Genomic DNA, 15,204 nt, shown 5'->3' with positions numbered 1-15,204 from the left:
ATCGTCGCTTGCCGCTGAGAGTTGCCTCCTCCTTGGGTTGGTGGGAGCTTGCGTCGCCTCCTGGGGGCTGGTGTCATGCTGAATGGCCTCTCGCTGGTTGCTCAGGTGTTGTTTGAGCACCCTGATGCAGTCTTCAGACATGAGACCGCTTCTCTCAAGGCGGTCTGCGATCTTCATATTTGTCTGGAGCCTGGCTTCAGGGGACAGTTTCCGAAGGTCTGTCGCCGATCCGGCTCTCTGCAGGACTTCCAATGAAGCGGAGCGCCCTTTGGATCCGGCAAGGTTACTTGCTCCCGACCTGTTGGGCGTCGGCGTGCTGCGCAGCGCTACCGAAGTGGCGATGGCACGCGGTATGGCGGTGTTGCGCGCGGTGCTTGTTGCGCCAGACACATTTGCGCGTTGTTCGGCCTGCCCTCGTGTGCAGGCTCCCGGAGTGGCGCTGATTGGTCCGGGTACTCTCGTGATGACAGAGTTGTTGTATGCCGAAGGATGCGTCGGCGGACCGGCTGGGTCCCTGCCGGCGTGATGCGTGTGGCCCTGAGAAGGGCCTTTTCGGGTTGTTGGACTTCCGTCCATGATGGATGCAACCATCCGCGACCGAAGACGGCGCCTCACTGAGCGAGCTCAGCGGGCGACCGCCGGTGTCAACGTACGGCGACTATCCCTTCGTTCGCGAAAGCGAACGGCGAAACTCGAGCGGTGCCGAGCTTCGTTTTCTTCTAAGGTCCGTGCGGTGAGATGTTGACTCGTTGGTTGCTTGCCGATCCGATATAAAAATCGCTAGTGGTCTTCTCACACTACCCGATGAGGGGGTGTGGGGAATTGTGTCACAAGATCCTAGATCTTTTTCACAAAGTTTCTACCGCCACCTATCAATATAGGTGGGTCCTTGGAGTGGGCTATGAAAGAATAGCCGCGTGGGACTCTGAGTTGGGTGAAATGGAGTGGAGTGGGGTAGGTTGGGAGGCGGGATGGGAAGGAAGCAATGTGGTGCGTGAGACCCTTCTCCAGTGAGGTCAAGACCCAGCCAGGTGAGACCCACGGTAGCCCCGTGGGAGGCCCAGCTAGATCGACCGTCGAACCGGAGTTAGGTACTCACACCATTGCGTGGGAACGAGGAGAGGTTCCGCGGGAGGGCTCGATGATCAGGTGGTCTTGCGTGCCACGGTGCGATGTTCTTGATGTGCGGTGCGTCCGATGCATCCGCACGAGAGAACATCGATTTGGCTAGGCGGACCACGAAGTCCTCCAGACTCTCGATTTTTAAGTCCCTATGAAGGGTCGAATTCTTTACGCACCAGGGCGCGTTTGCAATGTAGCGCAGCGTCTTAGACTGCTGCGCTTGGAGGCTCCTCTTGTTGGTGTTGCTGAGAAGGGCGTACCAGGCTGGCGCGGCGTACGTGAGGCGTGATCTCACGAACGTTTTGTAGAGGCCCAGCTTGGTTTTGAGCGGGAGTCTTGACTGTAATAGCGGTCGCAGAGCTGACATCGTGGCTTTAGTCTTCCCAATCACTATCTTAGTGTGGCCGGACATGGTCAGTCGGCGGTCGATCGTAATACCGAGGTACTTTACCGCCTCCTGCCATTGGATGATGTTCCCCTCGAAGCGAAGCAGGGGCGCCATCGGGCGTGAGCCCACCGATAGCGCCTGCGTCTTGTCCACGTTAACGGACAACCTCCACTTGGAGAGCCAGTCGGGGAGAGCGTCGAGAGTTTCCTGCATCTTGGCAACTGCGCGTCTCGTCTTGATGGACGTCGCTATGTACGCAGCGTCGTCGGCGTAGAGAGCCAATGTGGTTCCATCGGTGTTCGGGATGTCATTCGTGTACAGCGCGTACAACGTCGGAGACAGGCAGCTGCCTTGCGGGACACCAGCAGCAACTGGGTACAGGTTGGACGTGGTTCTCTCGATCTTCACTCTGAAACTCCTGCTCTCCAGGAAGGATGAGATCACCCTAACTATGCGACGAGGAGTGGCCGTGGTTGTCAGTTTGTAAAGCAGCCCAGGGTGCCATACACGGTCGAACGCTTTCTCGATATCGAGAAAGACAGCGACGGCTTTCTCCCTTTTGTTGGCAGTAGCCGTCAGCTTGTGCATCACTCTTGTGAGTTGTAGCGTGGTGCTATGTTCCGCTCGGAAACCGAATTGTTCGGGGCGTAGTTCCACGTGCTGCGATAACCGCTGCAGCAGAAGACGCTCGAACACTTTTGAGATGGCTGGCAGCAGGGTGATGGGGCGATAGCTCCCAGGTTTCAGGATGTTCTTCCCGGGCTTAGGTAGCATGGTCACGAGTCCTATCTTCCAAGCGTCAGGGAATTGTCCCGTTCGCAGAATCCCGTTGAACAGGCGCGTCACTGCCGCTACCGTGCTCCGCGGTAGGTGTCGCAGGGTCCTGTTGTCGACGCTATCCGCTCCCGGCGCCTTCCTCGGCTTGGACTTCGATATGACTCGTTGTACCATGCCCGGTGAGATGACGAAGGGGTCTTCGTCAGGAGCTATCGGTTCAGCGAAGTATTCGGTCAGGTGTCTCTCGACCTCCGCCGTGTGGTCTGGAGCTGAGTCCGGGTTGGGCTGGAACTGCAGCTTCAGGTGTTTCGCAAAGATCTCGGCGCGTTCCTCAGCGCGGTACTTGAGCGTGCCGTCTTCGTCCCGAAGTGGTCGGACAGGAGTCGTTGAGTTGGTCAGCTGTCTGCACAGCTTGAAGATGGATGTTCTGTCTTCCGAGGCGTCCTCCAATCGTTTCTCCCAGCACTCCGTGGCGTGGGACTCTAACAGTGCCTTAACTCTCCAGGCAAGCCTGTTGAGTTGAGTCTTCAGGTTAGGGTCCCTGTTGCCCTGCCACCTTCTCCTGAGTCGCCTCTTCTCCTGAATCAGGTGATGAATGTGCTGGGGTAGCGGCGATAGCTGGTATGAGCTGGTGTTCGAGGTTGAGGTTGTCGTCGCAGTGTCCAAGGCCTCCTGGATGCGTGACGTCAGTTCGTTGGCGAATTCGTTGACGTCGTTGGCCGTCTGAATTCGCCTGATTGACTGCGGGGGCTCGAGCGCTTCCTGGAAGGCCTTCCAGCAGATGTGCTTCCGGAGTTGAGGCGGCGACTTGCTCGTGAGCCGGTGACCCAGCACCGCCAGGACCGGCAAATGATCCGACGATAGCTCATCCTGGACCACCTCTAGCGTGGGCTGACAAGGAAGTCCACGGTGAACCATCAGATCGATGACGTCCGGTGCTTGCGTGATGTTGTCCGGGTAGTGCGTGGGCAGCTCAGGTCCCGAGACCTCGTACCCGCTGACCTCGCCGTCGTCGAAGAGTCGTCTGCCGTTCGCGCAGATGAGGTTGGAGTTCCAGGCGACGTGCTTGCAGTTCCAGTCGCCCGCCGCGAGGCTCGGGTGTGGCGAGTTCAGTAGTTGATGAACCTCTGCCACATTGAGGCTTGTGCCGGGCGGGCGATAGACTGCGTAGATGTTGAGAGGTCCGTCGATGTTGTGGACCTCGACGCCTAGAGCCTGGAATGAGCTCAACTGCAGTCTGGGCAGTGGATTGTGGACGACTCTTCTTCTCACGATGACAGCCAGTCCTCGGTAAGGCCGGTTAGGGCAGGCTTCGTCCTGGCGGTAAACGAAGTACCCGGGAAAGTTGGCACGATCACCGGGTCCCAGGAACGTCTCGCAGATCAGCGCCACGTCGATGTTCTGCTCGCGTAGGAGGTGCTTGAGAAAGGGGCTCTTGTGCTTGAGCCCCTGAGCATTCCAAAAGAGGATCCTCATCATTGTTTGAGTCGCAGCAGCTCGGTGATGCCCCTGACGATAGCGTCAGTGGGGTCGTTGTCCGCTTGCAATGCGACCAGGACGTTTGTGAGGATCTTGATTGAGATTTCCAAAACTGACGATGATGCAGCTGGTGACTCCTTGTTCGGTCGCTTCTCCTTCTTCGCCTGCTTCCCTCCAGGGGTGGTTGCAGGCAGAGTTGGGGTTGCGACCTCGGCGGTGTTCGCTTGAGGAGTAGGAGGCGCTTCCGCCTTCCTCCCTTTTCCTCGGTTCTTCTTCCTCTTCTTTTTATTCGATGCAGGCGCCTTCGACTGCCTGTTGATAGGGTTGTTAGCCGGGGCCATCAGCGTTGTCGCTGTTGCCTCGGCTGAGACTGTGGTGCGGTCCACAACTTCGGCCGTCCTCGAGGTAGCCATGGATTCCTTTTTGCTGGCAGTAGTGCAGGCCACAGTGCCAGCTTTCTTGTTCCTGGCTTCTCTCTTGAAGATGGGGCAAGAGGTTTTGTTGGCCGGGTGCGCGCCGCCGCAGTTGGCGCACGTGGGAGGCTCCTCGACCGGCCTAGGGCAGTCCTTGGCCGTGTGTTCCTCCCCGCACCTGACGCAGGCTAGCTTCCTGTGGCAGCCGTGGCTCGAGTGCCGGAACTGCTGACACCTGTGGCACTGTGCTGGGCCCTTCTTCCCTCGCCAGGCCTCGATCTTCACTCCGGGCATGCATAGGAGTTCTGTGATGCCGTATATTCCCGGCGTCACGTTGGGCGTCCTTTTGAGGATAGCCAGGAAAATGCAGCCTGGTCTTCCTTTCCTGGCGTTTATCGGACGCACATACTCCGGAGAGTATCCTAGGCTACGGAGCTCCTCTTCGATCTCCTCGGCTGCTGTGGACACCGGCAGACCTCGTATAGCGACCTTCACGCTCCTGTCAGCTGGTAGCGAGTAGGAGAACCAGGAGATTTTCTCCGATGACTCCAGCTCGCTGAGGAAGCGCTGAGTCGCTCTATACTCAGCCTCGGTTTTCGGAGTGAATCGTACTCCCTTCCCGTAAGGGCGAGCGTTTGGCGTGTGTCCGAGCTTATCGCGGAGGCGCCTGATGTGCTGGGTCCAATTTGGGAAGAACTCCACCACCAGAGGCGGGAAGTTTGAGGTCTTCCTCGCCGGTTGGCTGTTTCCCGAACCGGAGCTTTGGGTATCCGGCGCGCTCGACGCAATTGCCTGCGCTTGAGGTGTGGGTGCTCGGGTTGGAGGAGCACGAAGAGCGTCAGCAAATGATAATGGCGGCGTGTCGACCTGCATCTGTTGCTGCGGTGATTCTGTGGGGGCTGCGTCGGGGCAGTGACGTTTCGCTTCTTCTGCTGAGGAGCTATCGTCGCTTGCCGCTGATAGTTGCCTCCTCCTTGGGTTGGTGGGAGCTTGCGTCGCCTCCTGGGGGCTGGTGTCATGCTGAATGGCCTCTCGCTGGTTGCTCAGGTGTTGCTTGAGCACCCTGATGCAGTCTTCAGACATGAGACCGCTTTTCTCAAGGCGGTCTGCGATCTTCATATTGGTCTGGAGCCTGGCTTCAGGGGACAGTTTCCGAAGATCTGTCGCTGATCCGGTTCTCTGCAGGACTTCCAATGAAGCGGAGCGCCCTTTGGATCCGGCAAGGTTGCTTGCTCCCGACCTGTTGGGCGTCGGCGTGCTGCGCAGCGCTACCGAAGTGGCGATGGCACGCGGTATGGCGGTGTTGCGCGCGGTGTTTGTTGCGCCAGACACACTTGCGCGTTGTTCGGCCTGCCCTCGTGTGCAGGCTCCCGGAGTGGCGCTGATTGGTCCGGGTACTCTCGTGATGACAGAGTTGTTGTATGTCGAAGGATGCGTCGGCGGACCGGCTGGGTCCCTGCCGGCGTGATGCGTGTGGCCCTGAGAAGGGCCTTTTCGGGTTGTTGGACTTCCGTCCATGATGGATGCAACCATCCGCGACCGAAGACGGCGCCGCACTGAGCGAGCTCAGCGGGCGACCGCCGGTGTCAACGTACGGCGACTATCCCTTCGTTCGCGAAAGCGAACGGCGAAACTCGAGCGGTGCCGAGCTTCGTTTTCTAAGGTCCGTGCGGTGAGATGTTGACTCGTTGGTTGCTTGCCGATCCGATATAAAAATTTCCGGCGTTCCGGTGTTTTATCGACTTCATGTCGCTGCCCAGTTACGTCCGTCCAATAGTTACGGGACTATTCGGACCAATGAGAAGTGAGATCGTCGCCGCACGGTGGGGATAGCGACCGATAAACAAGCAAAAGCCCCCCCCCCCCCCCCCGCACATCGACGTATGAAAAAAAATAATAAATAATAATAATTAAGATTAGAGTACATCTTAATCATTATTATGTGTTGATATGTATGTATTTTATGACGCTGTTACAAATTTCATAACTATGCAAGCTTTTTTTTTTTTTTTTTTTTTTTTTTTATTATTCCTAATATCATCTTTTAAATTAAAAAAAAAAAAAAAAAATTCTCGTTTCACAGTATTAGTAATTACAATAATATTACTCCTCCGAAACGGCTGGATTTTTATGAAATTTTGTTTGCATATCTTATATTTATTGTCTGAGAATCGGCCAACGTTTATTTTTCATACCCCTAATTTATATTGGGTTTAATAAGATTTATAGCATATTTATACGCTATTGTTCGAGTGATATAACATTTAATTCGTAAGAAAATTAAGGCGTGTGTGCTGTGTGTATTATTCTATGTTTGCACGAGAAGGTTTTACGTGCTGCTAAAGAAATAATGAAATAAATAATGACGTCGTCGTTACGTAAGAAACGTAGACAAAAAATTAATAATTTTTTATCGTATTTAGAAGAGATTTGTGGCCCTGAAAAGGGCCGTTTGATTTTCATAGATGTCAATTATCTCGTAGTTAATAGTTTCGCAACGAAAGAGTGACACGACGTAACGAACTATTAGCACGACGATACAGACACAGTTTAATAAATAATTAAGCCTTCTTCTCGGTCTTCTTCGGTAAGAGGACCGCTTGGATGTTCGGGAGGACACCGCCTTGTGCGATGGTGACGCCCGACAGGAGCTTGTTCAATTCCTCGTCGTTACGGATCGCCAGCTGAAGATGTCTCGGTATGATTCTGGTCTTCTTGTTGTCGCGGGCAGCGTTTCCGGCCAACTCGAGAACTTCGGCGGCGAGATATTCCATGACGGCGGCTAGGTAGACGGGAGCGCCGGCACCGACGCGTTCGGCGTAATTTCCCTTCCTCAGCAGTCTGTGTATACGACCGACCGGAAACTGAAGACCGGCGCGGTTCGAACGAGACTTTGCCTTTCCCTTCACTTTACCGCCTTTACCGCGTCCCGACATGCCGATGATATAATTTAATCGAAATAAAATACAAATAAAAGCACACTAAAAACCGATGCAGAACAGTGACGAAAGCGTCCAGTCCGGTGCGGTTGTAGCGAGAGAATTAAATTTTTTAAAACTACTCTGTCGGCTATATATAGAAATCGCCGTTTCGTCGGCGGGTAGGGATACTATAGAGTCGGAAAAAGAGACGGAACACGGCCGGCATTTATCGGTATGTATCGGTTTAATGAAACGGGGATATTAGTTACGCGAATTGTGTAAATTATTGTTGTGATAAAAGAAAATTAATAGTAATAATAATAATATATAATAAATAAATATATAATTATGTAAAAGAATGAGGGTATTACTTCAATTTTTTTTAACCGACTTCAAAAAAAGAAGGTGTTTTTTTTTTTTTTGTTTTTTTTTTTTTTTTTTTTTATTTAATATCAATTTAATCGAAAACCGATGTTTATCACGTGGTCACATTAAAATTTCATCGAGATCTGATTACAACTTTTGGAGTAATCTTTGATAATGCGAATTTACTCGATTTCGAATGTTTTCGTCTATATTCGTTAGTCGTCGATATTATTAATCGATGTCGTTTTTTTTTTTTTTTTTTTTTTTTTTTCGTTTGCCGCCAAATACAATGTCATTTTCATTTAATATACGGCAGTGACGAACGAATCTGTGATGATGCAACGACGTGTTTATTCATGATTTATTATTATTCTATACAAGTGACAAATAATAGACAGCAATTATAACTAATATTGTAAGTGATAAATGCTTTAATTAGTTGTTCTATTGTTACTGTTGTTGTTTACTTTCAATGATAATGAACGTTTGCGGATATTCTATTGTCGTAAATTGTATGATATTATCATTTTATTTTATTTTTTACTTATAGATATGTAGTAGTAACGCGAAAAAGCTTTGTTTGTATACTCGTAGCGTCTGTGTATGTGTTTATAGTATGAGATTTTTTTTTTTCTATTATTTGTTTATTTATTTTATAAATACGATTGTATGGTACACCTATTAATATATTGCGACTCTTTTTGTATATTGACGTCATATGATCGTTTGAAACGTCGCGTAGATACGTAAAAATTTACGATTGCTTTGGGAAGTTTTTGTTAGCCCTGAAAAGGGCTTTTTAGTGTGCGATTAACGCGCCGCACTCGCTTGTATCGACACCCGACTTAGTCGTCTTATTATTCTTCTTCTTCTTTTTCTTTTTCTTTTTCTTCAACATCGTCGTAGTCGTCGCAGCGACATCGCGCCAACGGACGGACGCTGCGGCCGACGGCACGATGACGACGATTACCATGATGGTGATGATGGCAACGAAACGACGACACGCCGAGCGACACCGCGAGGGCGTCGTGAGACGCGTGAAGTTGTTATTGTTGTTGTTTTAACACTTTCGTACGTCACCGGCTTACTTCTTGGCGGCGGCCGCTTTCTTAGCTGCCGCTTTCGACTTGGGCGTCGCTGCGGCTGCCTTCTTCGGTTTAGGAGCTTTTGGCTTCTTAGTGGGCGGTTTGGCACTCTTCTTCGCCTTCGACGCGGCGCCGGCCTTCGCCTTAGAAGGCGTCGCGGCGACGGCCGCCTTCTTCGGCGCCGGCTTCTTCTTAGCGGCGGCGGCTTTTTTGTCCTTAGTCGCTGCCTTCGGTTTGGACTTCGACGGCGATGACGCCGCACCGGCGGAGGCCGCGGCGGCCGCAGCGGCGGCGGCGGCAGCGGCGGCGGCGGCCTTCTTCGCGCCTCCCTTGCCTGCGGCCGAAGCGGACGAGGCTTTCTTCGATTTACCGGACGCGGCCGAAGACGAGGCGCCCTTGCCGCCCGATGCTCCGCCGCCGCTGCCGCCGGCCGGTTTCTTCGATGCGGACGATTTCGATTCGAGCTTAAACGAGCCGGAAGCGCCCTTGCCCTTCGTCTGTATGAGAGCTCCCGATTCCACGGCGCTCTTCAGATACTTCCTGATGAACGGAGCCAGCTTTTCCGAATCGACTTTGTATTGAGCGGCGATATATTTTTTGATCGCTTGCAGAGAGGAACCGCTGCGCTCTTTCAACTCTTTTATCGCGCTGTTTACCATTTCGGATGTCTTAGGGTGTGTGGGCTTAGCCTTCGGCTTCTTGGCGGCGCCGCCCGCGGCGGCCGAAGCCTTAGGCTTCTTCGCCGGGGTCGCGGGTGCTGGGGCTTCGGTCGCTACTGCTGTATCGGCCATTTTTTGTTGTTATTATTATTATTTTTCTTTTTCAATTAAAACACGCACGAACAAACTGTCACACGGATAGAACACGACTCTATTGAGAACTTTTTTACAGAAACGGACGTGTGGACGGACAGAGGTCGCTAGTAGTTCGAAGAGTATCGGCAATACCGTAAGGAGAGCCGCTACGTCGCTAGACAATTTCTCGTACGAACGCTGAAAACTTTTCACTAACAGGTATCTTTTTAAATACGATATTTTCATATTTTATTATGTACGTTTAAAGATCGATAGCACCGAGCGATACCTCGTAAGCCTGTCCGTCGGATGAGAGTCTAACTCGCCTAATAGCTCGCTCGTAGCGAATGATATCGACGTTTAATTTCGATATAGTTCAACGCGTGTACCTCGAGTCCCGTTTAAAAGTTATTTTATTCTATTAAAAACGATTAATATATTCCGATCGATCGACGGATCGAAAGCTAAGATACCTTATTAATAATCTAAAAACGCACATCGCGTATACGATAATTTTCGTACTAATTTAAGGTGTTCGAAGTCGGGCCTCGTAAAACACGACGTTGCAACTCGACACGAGCGATGATAATACCTAAAAACAACCACCGGTACGACGAACGTATCGAATGATATTTATAAAACAAAAAAACAAAAAGAAAAAAAAAAAAAATTAAAAATAATAGTATAGGTAATTGTGTTGTCGATCCGAAGAGATTATTATCATTTACGAAAACCATTTAGTGAGTGAGTGTGTACATAATATACACGCACGAATAGGGTTAGGGCATTAATCTAAGCGAGCGAAACGGTATTTTCCTTCGAATGCTATATATGTATGTATATTATAACTTAAGCTAGAAATAGGAAAGCGAGATCTCTATAGGAGGTACAAGTCTAATTTAATTTTTACAAAATATACGTACTACGTAATATATCGTTTGTAGTAGAACGAAAACGTATGAGACTCGTATTCTTCCTTCATTTGTAAATATCGCAAGTTAACGTGTATGTATTATTAGAAATAAAGAGTCCCGAGAGGAAATACATGATACTTATTGACATAATAATTATGAAAACAATAATACATACATACGATCTATTATTATTATTTTTGATTTAATTTCATAAATATAAGTAGGTAGGTAGGTACGTGTTCGTTATTATTTCAAAAGTAGGTAAGTAAAAGTTCAAAGAGAGAAAGAAAATAATTTGTTTTGGTAATGATATGTGATAAAAAGAGACGTCTTAGATCGTTAGAAACGTTCGCTAACGTTCAATCGAGCGTGTGTGAAGGAATCATGTGCGGCCCTGAAAAGGGCCTTTTTTTTATTGAAATCATTCGTATTTCAAGTAACAAGAAATACGAATAATAGTATTTAGTCGTTAGTCTAACCGCCGAAACCGTAGAGGGTGCGACCCTGACGTTTGAGGGCGTAAACGACGTCCATAGCGGTCACGGTCTTCCTCTTGGCGTGCTCGGTGTAGGTGACGGCGTCACGGATGACGTTCTCGAGGAACACTTTGAGCACGCCGCGGGTCTCTTCGTATATCAGACCGGAGATACGTTTCACTCCTCCTCTGCGCGCCAGACGACGGATGGCGGGCTTCGTGATACCTTGGATGTTATCACGGAGAACCTTCCTGTGTCTCTTCGCGCCTCCTTTTCCCAGACCCTTTCCACCTTTACCGCGGCCGGTCATTGTTTCGTTAACTTGTTTTGATTTTAAGATTCAGCTCGAAATTCGTCCGTCCGTCGAGTCCTGACGACGATCAGTTAGTGTTTTTCGATCGCACCGTTGCGCTATATTTATAGACATCGCTCTCTCGCCGTCGTCGGAGGGACCTAATTGCCGTGGCTCGGGGTGGGGATGGAGGGTAGCGAGGGGCGTCGCGGGGCGAGGCGGTGTGTGTTTCGTTGGCGATCTCCAATCTCGGATTTTAGGTAAAGAAACATACGTGTATTATAATATTTTCATTGTTATTATTATTTTGTATTTTCTATTTCGATTATCAGTCTTATTTTATATTTAATCGTGGTAGGAAGGAATCGGATGATGAAAATTATTTCTAATAATAATATAATAAATAGCTCTCGCTATATCTACCTAGTTCGATGTTCGTGTTTTTTTTTTTTTTTTTTTTTAATTTTTGTAGTGTGAAAGGATTTACTTTCATTACCTATATATTTCCTCTTTTCTTTAGTGCTAAAGATTATTATATTATATATAATACATACATTTATTTTGTTTACTTATAGTATTTGTATAATGATACTAGTTAAGAGACAGGTATTGACGTATGAACGTTTGAAACAAACAAAAGTCATAATTACGTATAGAAATATATGATTGGCCCTGAAAAGGGCCTTTTTGTTTTATTTTTTTGTTTTTTCTCGATGTAGACGGTAAAACCGTCCGAGGAAGAAGAAGAACGTGTCGAAATTTACGCACGTTCTCCACGGATCCTGCGCGCCAGTTGAATATCTTTGGGCATGATCGTGACGCGTTTGGCGTGAATGGCGCACAGGTTAGTGTCTTCGAATAGACCGACCAGGTAGGCTTCGCTGGCTTCCTGCAGCGCCATAACCGCCGAACTCTGGAATCGCAGATCAGTCTTGAAATCTTGAGCGATCTCACGGACGAGACGTTGGAATGGCAGTTTGCGAATCAGAAGTTCCGTGCTCTTTTGGTAACGACGGATCTCGCGAAGGGCGACCGTACCGGGCCTGTAACGATGCGGCTTCTTGACTCCTCCGGTGGCGGGCGCGCTCTTACGAGCGGCCTTCGTTGCGAGCTGCTTGCGCGGCGCCTTGCCGCCGGTAGATTTACGAGCAGTCTGCTTAGTACGAGCCATAGCTGAGAGAGATACTAATGAAAAGCTTTCTCGGTAAACGAAAAACTCAAAACGAGAGACGACACTAGTTCGCGGCGTCAACTTCGGAGAGCGAATGAAGCGACGAAACGACGATTCCGCTCTTTTATAGGTTTTACGTATATATAGACGAGTAGGGAACGTACGTATCCGCGCGACTCTTTCGCTCTCTTTCTTTCAGTTATCGTTTGACACCATGTTATTCGTGTTTTTTTTTAATTTATTTATTTATTTATTTTTTTCGTATGATATATGCAGAATTAAACGTTAATTTCGTCCTGACAAGTAAAATATTCGATGGTACGTACGTACGTACGTACGTACGTACGTACGTACGATTAATTCTTTATTTATTTTCGTTTTATTAATCGATTTATACCTTATTATTTATCAATTTATATATATAATTATAATATTTTATGTAAAATATATATATATATATATATATATATATATAAGATATATGTGTGTGTGTGTGTGTATTTTTTTTATTTTTTTTTTTTATGTAGCTAGTCATTAATAATAAGAGAGAAGCGCAATAATAATGTAAATAAAACGATCGTTTGTATCATTGTCATTATGTCGCCCAACGTCTGCGTGCGACACAATACGACTGTCGTTTAAAAAACATATTAAAAGATTATAATTATATAATAAATTTAAGAATATATATATATATACACATACATACGTTGTTTATGTTTATATATTTTATTCATTTATTATGTATTATGTATGTAAACGCAAATTGAGTGAATATTATAGTAGTTATTGACGTCGTCGATTCGAAGAGAAACATTAAATCAGTAACACATTTATGAAATCTTTAGTGGCCCTGAAAAGGGCCTTTTTTTTTTTGTCTAAGCAGGCACACGATAATTATATCATGCGCTGCTCTTTTCAAGTTTTTAGCGCGTTCACTTGGAGCTCGTGTACTTCGTGACGGCCTTTGTTCCTTCACTGACGGCGTGCTTAGCGAGCTCGCCGGGCAGGAGCAGCCTCACGGAGGTCTGGACCTCCCTCGAGGTGATCGTGGATCTCTTGTTGTAGTGAGCGAGACGCGAAGCTTCGGCGGCGATGCGTTCGAAGATGTCGTTCACGAAAGAGTTCATGATAGACATGGCCTTGCTCGAGATACCGGTATCGGGATGGACTTGCTTGAGAACTTTATAGATATAGATGGCGTAACTCTCCTTCCTCTTGTGCTTCTTCTTCTTTTTGTCCGACTTAGAGATGTTCTTCTGGGCTTTGCCAGATTTCTTAGCGGCTTTCCCGCTTGTCTTGGGCGGCATGGTATAATAATTATTACGTGGTGCGTACCGTTACGAGGACTAGACTCGAATGATATAAAAATCGCTAGTGGTCTTCTCACACTACCCGATGAGGGGGTGTGGGGAATTGTGTCGCAAGATCCTAGATCTTTTTCACAAAGTTTCTACCGCCACCTATCAATATAGGTGGGTCCTTGGAGTGGGCTATGAAAGAATAGCCGCGTGGGACTCTGAGTTGGGTGAAATGGAGTGGAGTGGTGTAGGTTGGGAGGCGGGATGGGAAGGAAGCAATGTGGTGCGTGAGCCCCTTCTCCAGTGAGGTCAAGACCCAGCCGGGTGAGACCCACGGTAGCCCCGTGGGAGGCCCAGCTAGATCGACCGTCAAACCGGAGTTAGGTACTCACACCATTGCGTGGGAACGAGGAGAGGTTCCGCGGGAGAGCTCGACGATCCGGTGGTCTTGCGTGCCACGGTGCGATGTTCTTGATGTGCGGTGCGTCCGATGCATCCGCACGAGAGAACATCGATTTGGCTAGGCGGACCACGAAGTCCTCCAGACTCTCGATCTTCAGGTCCCTTTGAAGGGTCGAGTTTTTCACGCACCAGGGTGCGTTTGTGATGTAGCGCAGCGTCTTCGACTGCTGCGCTTGGAGGCTCCTCTTGTTGGTGTCGCTGAGAAGGGCGTACCAAGCTGGCGCGGCGTACGTGAGGCGTGATCTCACGAACGTTTTGTAGAGGCCCAGCTTGGTTTTGAGCGGGAGTCTTGACTGTAACAGCGGTCGCAGAGCTGACATTGTGGCTTTAGTCTTCCCAATCACTATCTTAGTGTGGCCGGACATGGTCAGTCGGCGGTCGTTCGTAATACCGAGGTACTTGACCGCCTCCTGCCATTGGATGTTGTTCCCCTCGAAGCGAAGCAGGGGCGCCATCGGGCGTGAGCCCACCGATAGCGCCTGCGTCTTGTCCACGTTAATGGACAACCTCCACTTGGAGAGCCAGTCGGGGAGAGCGTCGAGAGTTTCCTGCATCTTGGCAACTGCGCGTCTCGTCTTGATGGACGTCGCTATGTACGCAGCGTCGTCGGCGTAGAGAGCCAATGTGGTTCCATCGGTGTTCGGGATGTCATTCGTGTACAGCGCGTACAACGTCGGAGACAGGCAGCTGCCTTGCGGGACACCAGCAGCAACTGGGTACTGGTTGGACGTGGTTCTCTCGATCTTCACTCTGAAACTCCTGCTCTCCAGGAAGGATGAGATCACCCTAACTATGCGACGAGGAGTGGCCGTGGTTGTCAATTTGTAGAGTAGTCCGGGGTGCCATACACGGTCGAAAGCTTTCTCGATATCGAGAAAGACAGCGACGGCTTTCTCTCTTTTGTTGGCAGTAGCCGCCAGCTTGTGCATCACTCTTGTGAGTTGTAGCGTGGTGCTATGCTCCGCTCGGAAACCGAATTGTTCGGGGCGTAGTTCCACGTGCTGCGATAACCGCTGCAGCAGAAGACGCTCGAATACTTTAGAGATGGCTGGCAGCAGGGTGATGGGGCGATAGCTCCCAGGTTTCAGGATGTTCTTCCCGGGCTTAGGTAGCATGGTCACGAGTCCTATCTTCCAAGCGTCAGGGAATTGTCCCGTTCGCAGAATCCCGTTGAACAGGCGCGTCACTGCCGCTACCGTGCTCCGCGGTAGGTGTCGCAGGGTCCTGTTGTCGACGCTATCCG

The 15,204-nt window shown here is 49.4% G+C and overlaps 6 protein-coding genes across 6 annotated transcripts; all 6 read right to left on the bottom strand.

The window, feature by feature from the left end:
- Nucleotides 1–3,762: 3,762 nt before the first annotated feature.
- Nucleotides 3,763–5,697, bottom strand: LOC123666911. Its single transcript, XM_045600929.1, has one exon. The coding sequence runs from the start codon at nucleotides 5,695–5,697 to the stop codon at nucleotides 3,763–3,765; it is 1,935 nt and encodes a 644-aa protein (XP_045456885.1).
- Nucleotides 5,698–6,321: 624 nt separating this feature from the next.
- Nucleotides 6,322–7,457, bottom strand: LOC123666686 (histone H2A). The gene has a single exon (XM_045600752.1). The coding sequence runs from the start codon at nucleotides 7,113–7,115 to the stop codon at nucleotides 6,741–6,743; it is 375 nt and encodes a 124-aa protein (XP_045456708.1). The 5' UTR covers nucleotides 7,116–7,457; the 3' UTR covers nucleotides 6,322–6,740.
- A 410-nt stretch (nucleotides 7,458–7,867) lies between these two features.
- Nucleotides 7,868–10,463, bottom strand: LOC123666679 (histone H1B-like). Its single transcript, XM_045600746.1, has one exon. It carries the CDS (start codon nucleotides 9,340–9,342, stop codon nucleotides 8,551–8,553), a length of 792 nt encoding a protein of 263 aa, XP_045456702.1. The 5' UTR covers nucleotides 9,343–10,463; the 3' UTR covers nucleotides 7,868–8,550.
- A 94-nt stretch (nucleotides 10,464–10,557) lies between these two features.
- On the bottom strand, nucleotides 10,558–11,263 carry LOC123666697 (histone H4). Its single transcript, XM_045600763.1, has one exon. It carries the CDS (start codon nucleotides 11,043–11,045, stop codon nucleotides 10,734–10,736), a length of 312 nt encoding a protein of 103 aa, XP_045456719.1. The 5' UTR covers nucleotides 11,046–11,263; the 3' UTR covers nucleotides 10,558–10,733.
- Nucleotides 11,264–11,787: 524 nt separating this feature from the next.
- Nucleotides 11,788–12,198, bottom strand: LOC123666910 (histone H3). The gene has a single exon (XM_045600928.1). It carries the CDS (start codon nucleotides 12,196–12,198, stop codon nucleotides 11,788–11,790), a length of 411 nt encoding a protein of 136 aa, XP_045456884.1.
- Nucleotides 12,199–12,904: 706 nt separating this feature from the next.
- Nucleotides 12,905–13,564, bottom strand: LOC123666691 (histone H2B). The gene has a single exon (XM_045600756.1). The coding sequence runs from the start codon at nucleotides 13,506–13,508 to the stop codon at nucleotides 13,134–13,136; it is 375 nt and encodes a 124-aa protein (XP_045456712.1). The 5' UTR covers nucleotides 13,509–13,564; the 3' UTR covers nucleotides 12,905–13,133.
- Nucleotides 13,565–15,204: the final 1,640 nt, after the last annotated feature.

Source organism: Melitaea cinxia, chromosome 27 (genome assembly GCF_905220565.1).
Source record: "Melitaea cinxia chromosome 27, ilMelCinx1.1, whole genome shotgun sequence".
In the NCBI taxonomy this organism is placed as follows: domain Eukaryota; kingdom Metazoa; phylum Arthropoda; class Insecta; order Lepidoptera; family Nymphalidae; genus Melitaea; species Melitaea cinxia.
This window is presented reverse-complemented; position numbering and strand designations above follow the sequence as displayed.

Bases quoted from the DNA above. Each gene is read 5' to 3' on its own strand.
- LOC123666911 (XM_045600929.1), bottom strand. From the start codon at position 5,697: ATGGACGGAAGTCCAACAACCCGAAAAGGCCCTTCTCAGGGCCACACG.
- LOC123666686 (XM_045600752.1), bottom strand. From the start codon at position 7,115: ATGTCGGGACGCGGTAAAGGCGGTAAAGTGAAGGGAAAGGCAAAGTCT.
- LOC123666679 (XM_045600746.1), bottom strand. From the start codon at position 9,342: ATGGCCGATACAGCAGTAGCGACCGAAGCCCCAGCACCCGCGACCCCG.
- LOC123666697 (XM_045600763.1), bottom strand. From the start codon at position 11,045: ATGACCGGCCGCGGTAAAGGTGGAAAGGGTCTGGGAAAAGGAGGCGCG.
- LOC123666910 (XM_045600928.1), bottom strand. From the start codon at position 12,198: ATGGCTCGTACTAAGCAGACTGCTCGTAAATCTACCGGCGGCAAGGCG.
- LOC123666691 (XM_045600756.1), bottom strand. From the start codon at position 13,508: ATGCCGCCCAAGACAAGCGGGAAAGCCGCTAAGAAATCTGGCAAAGCC.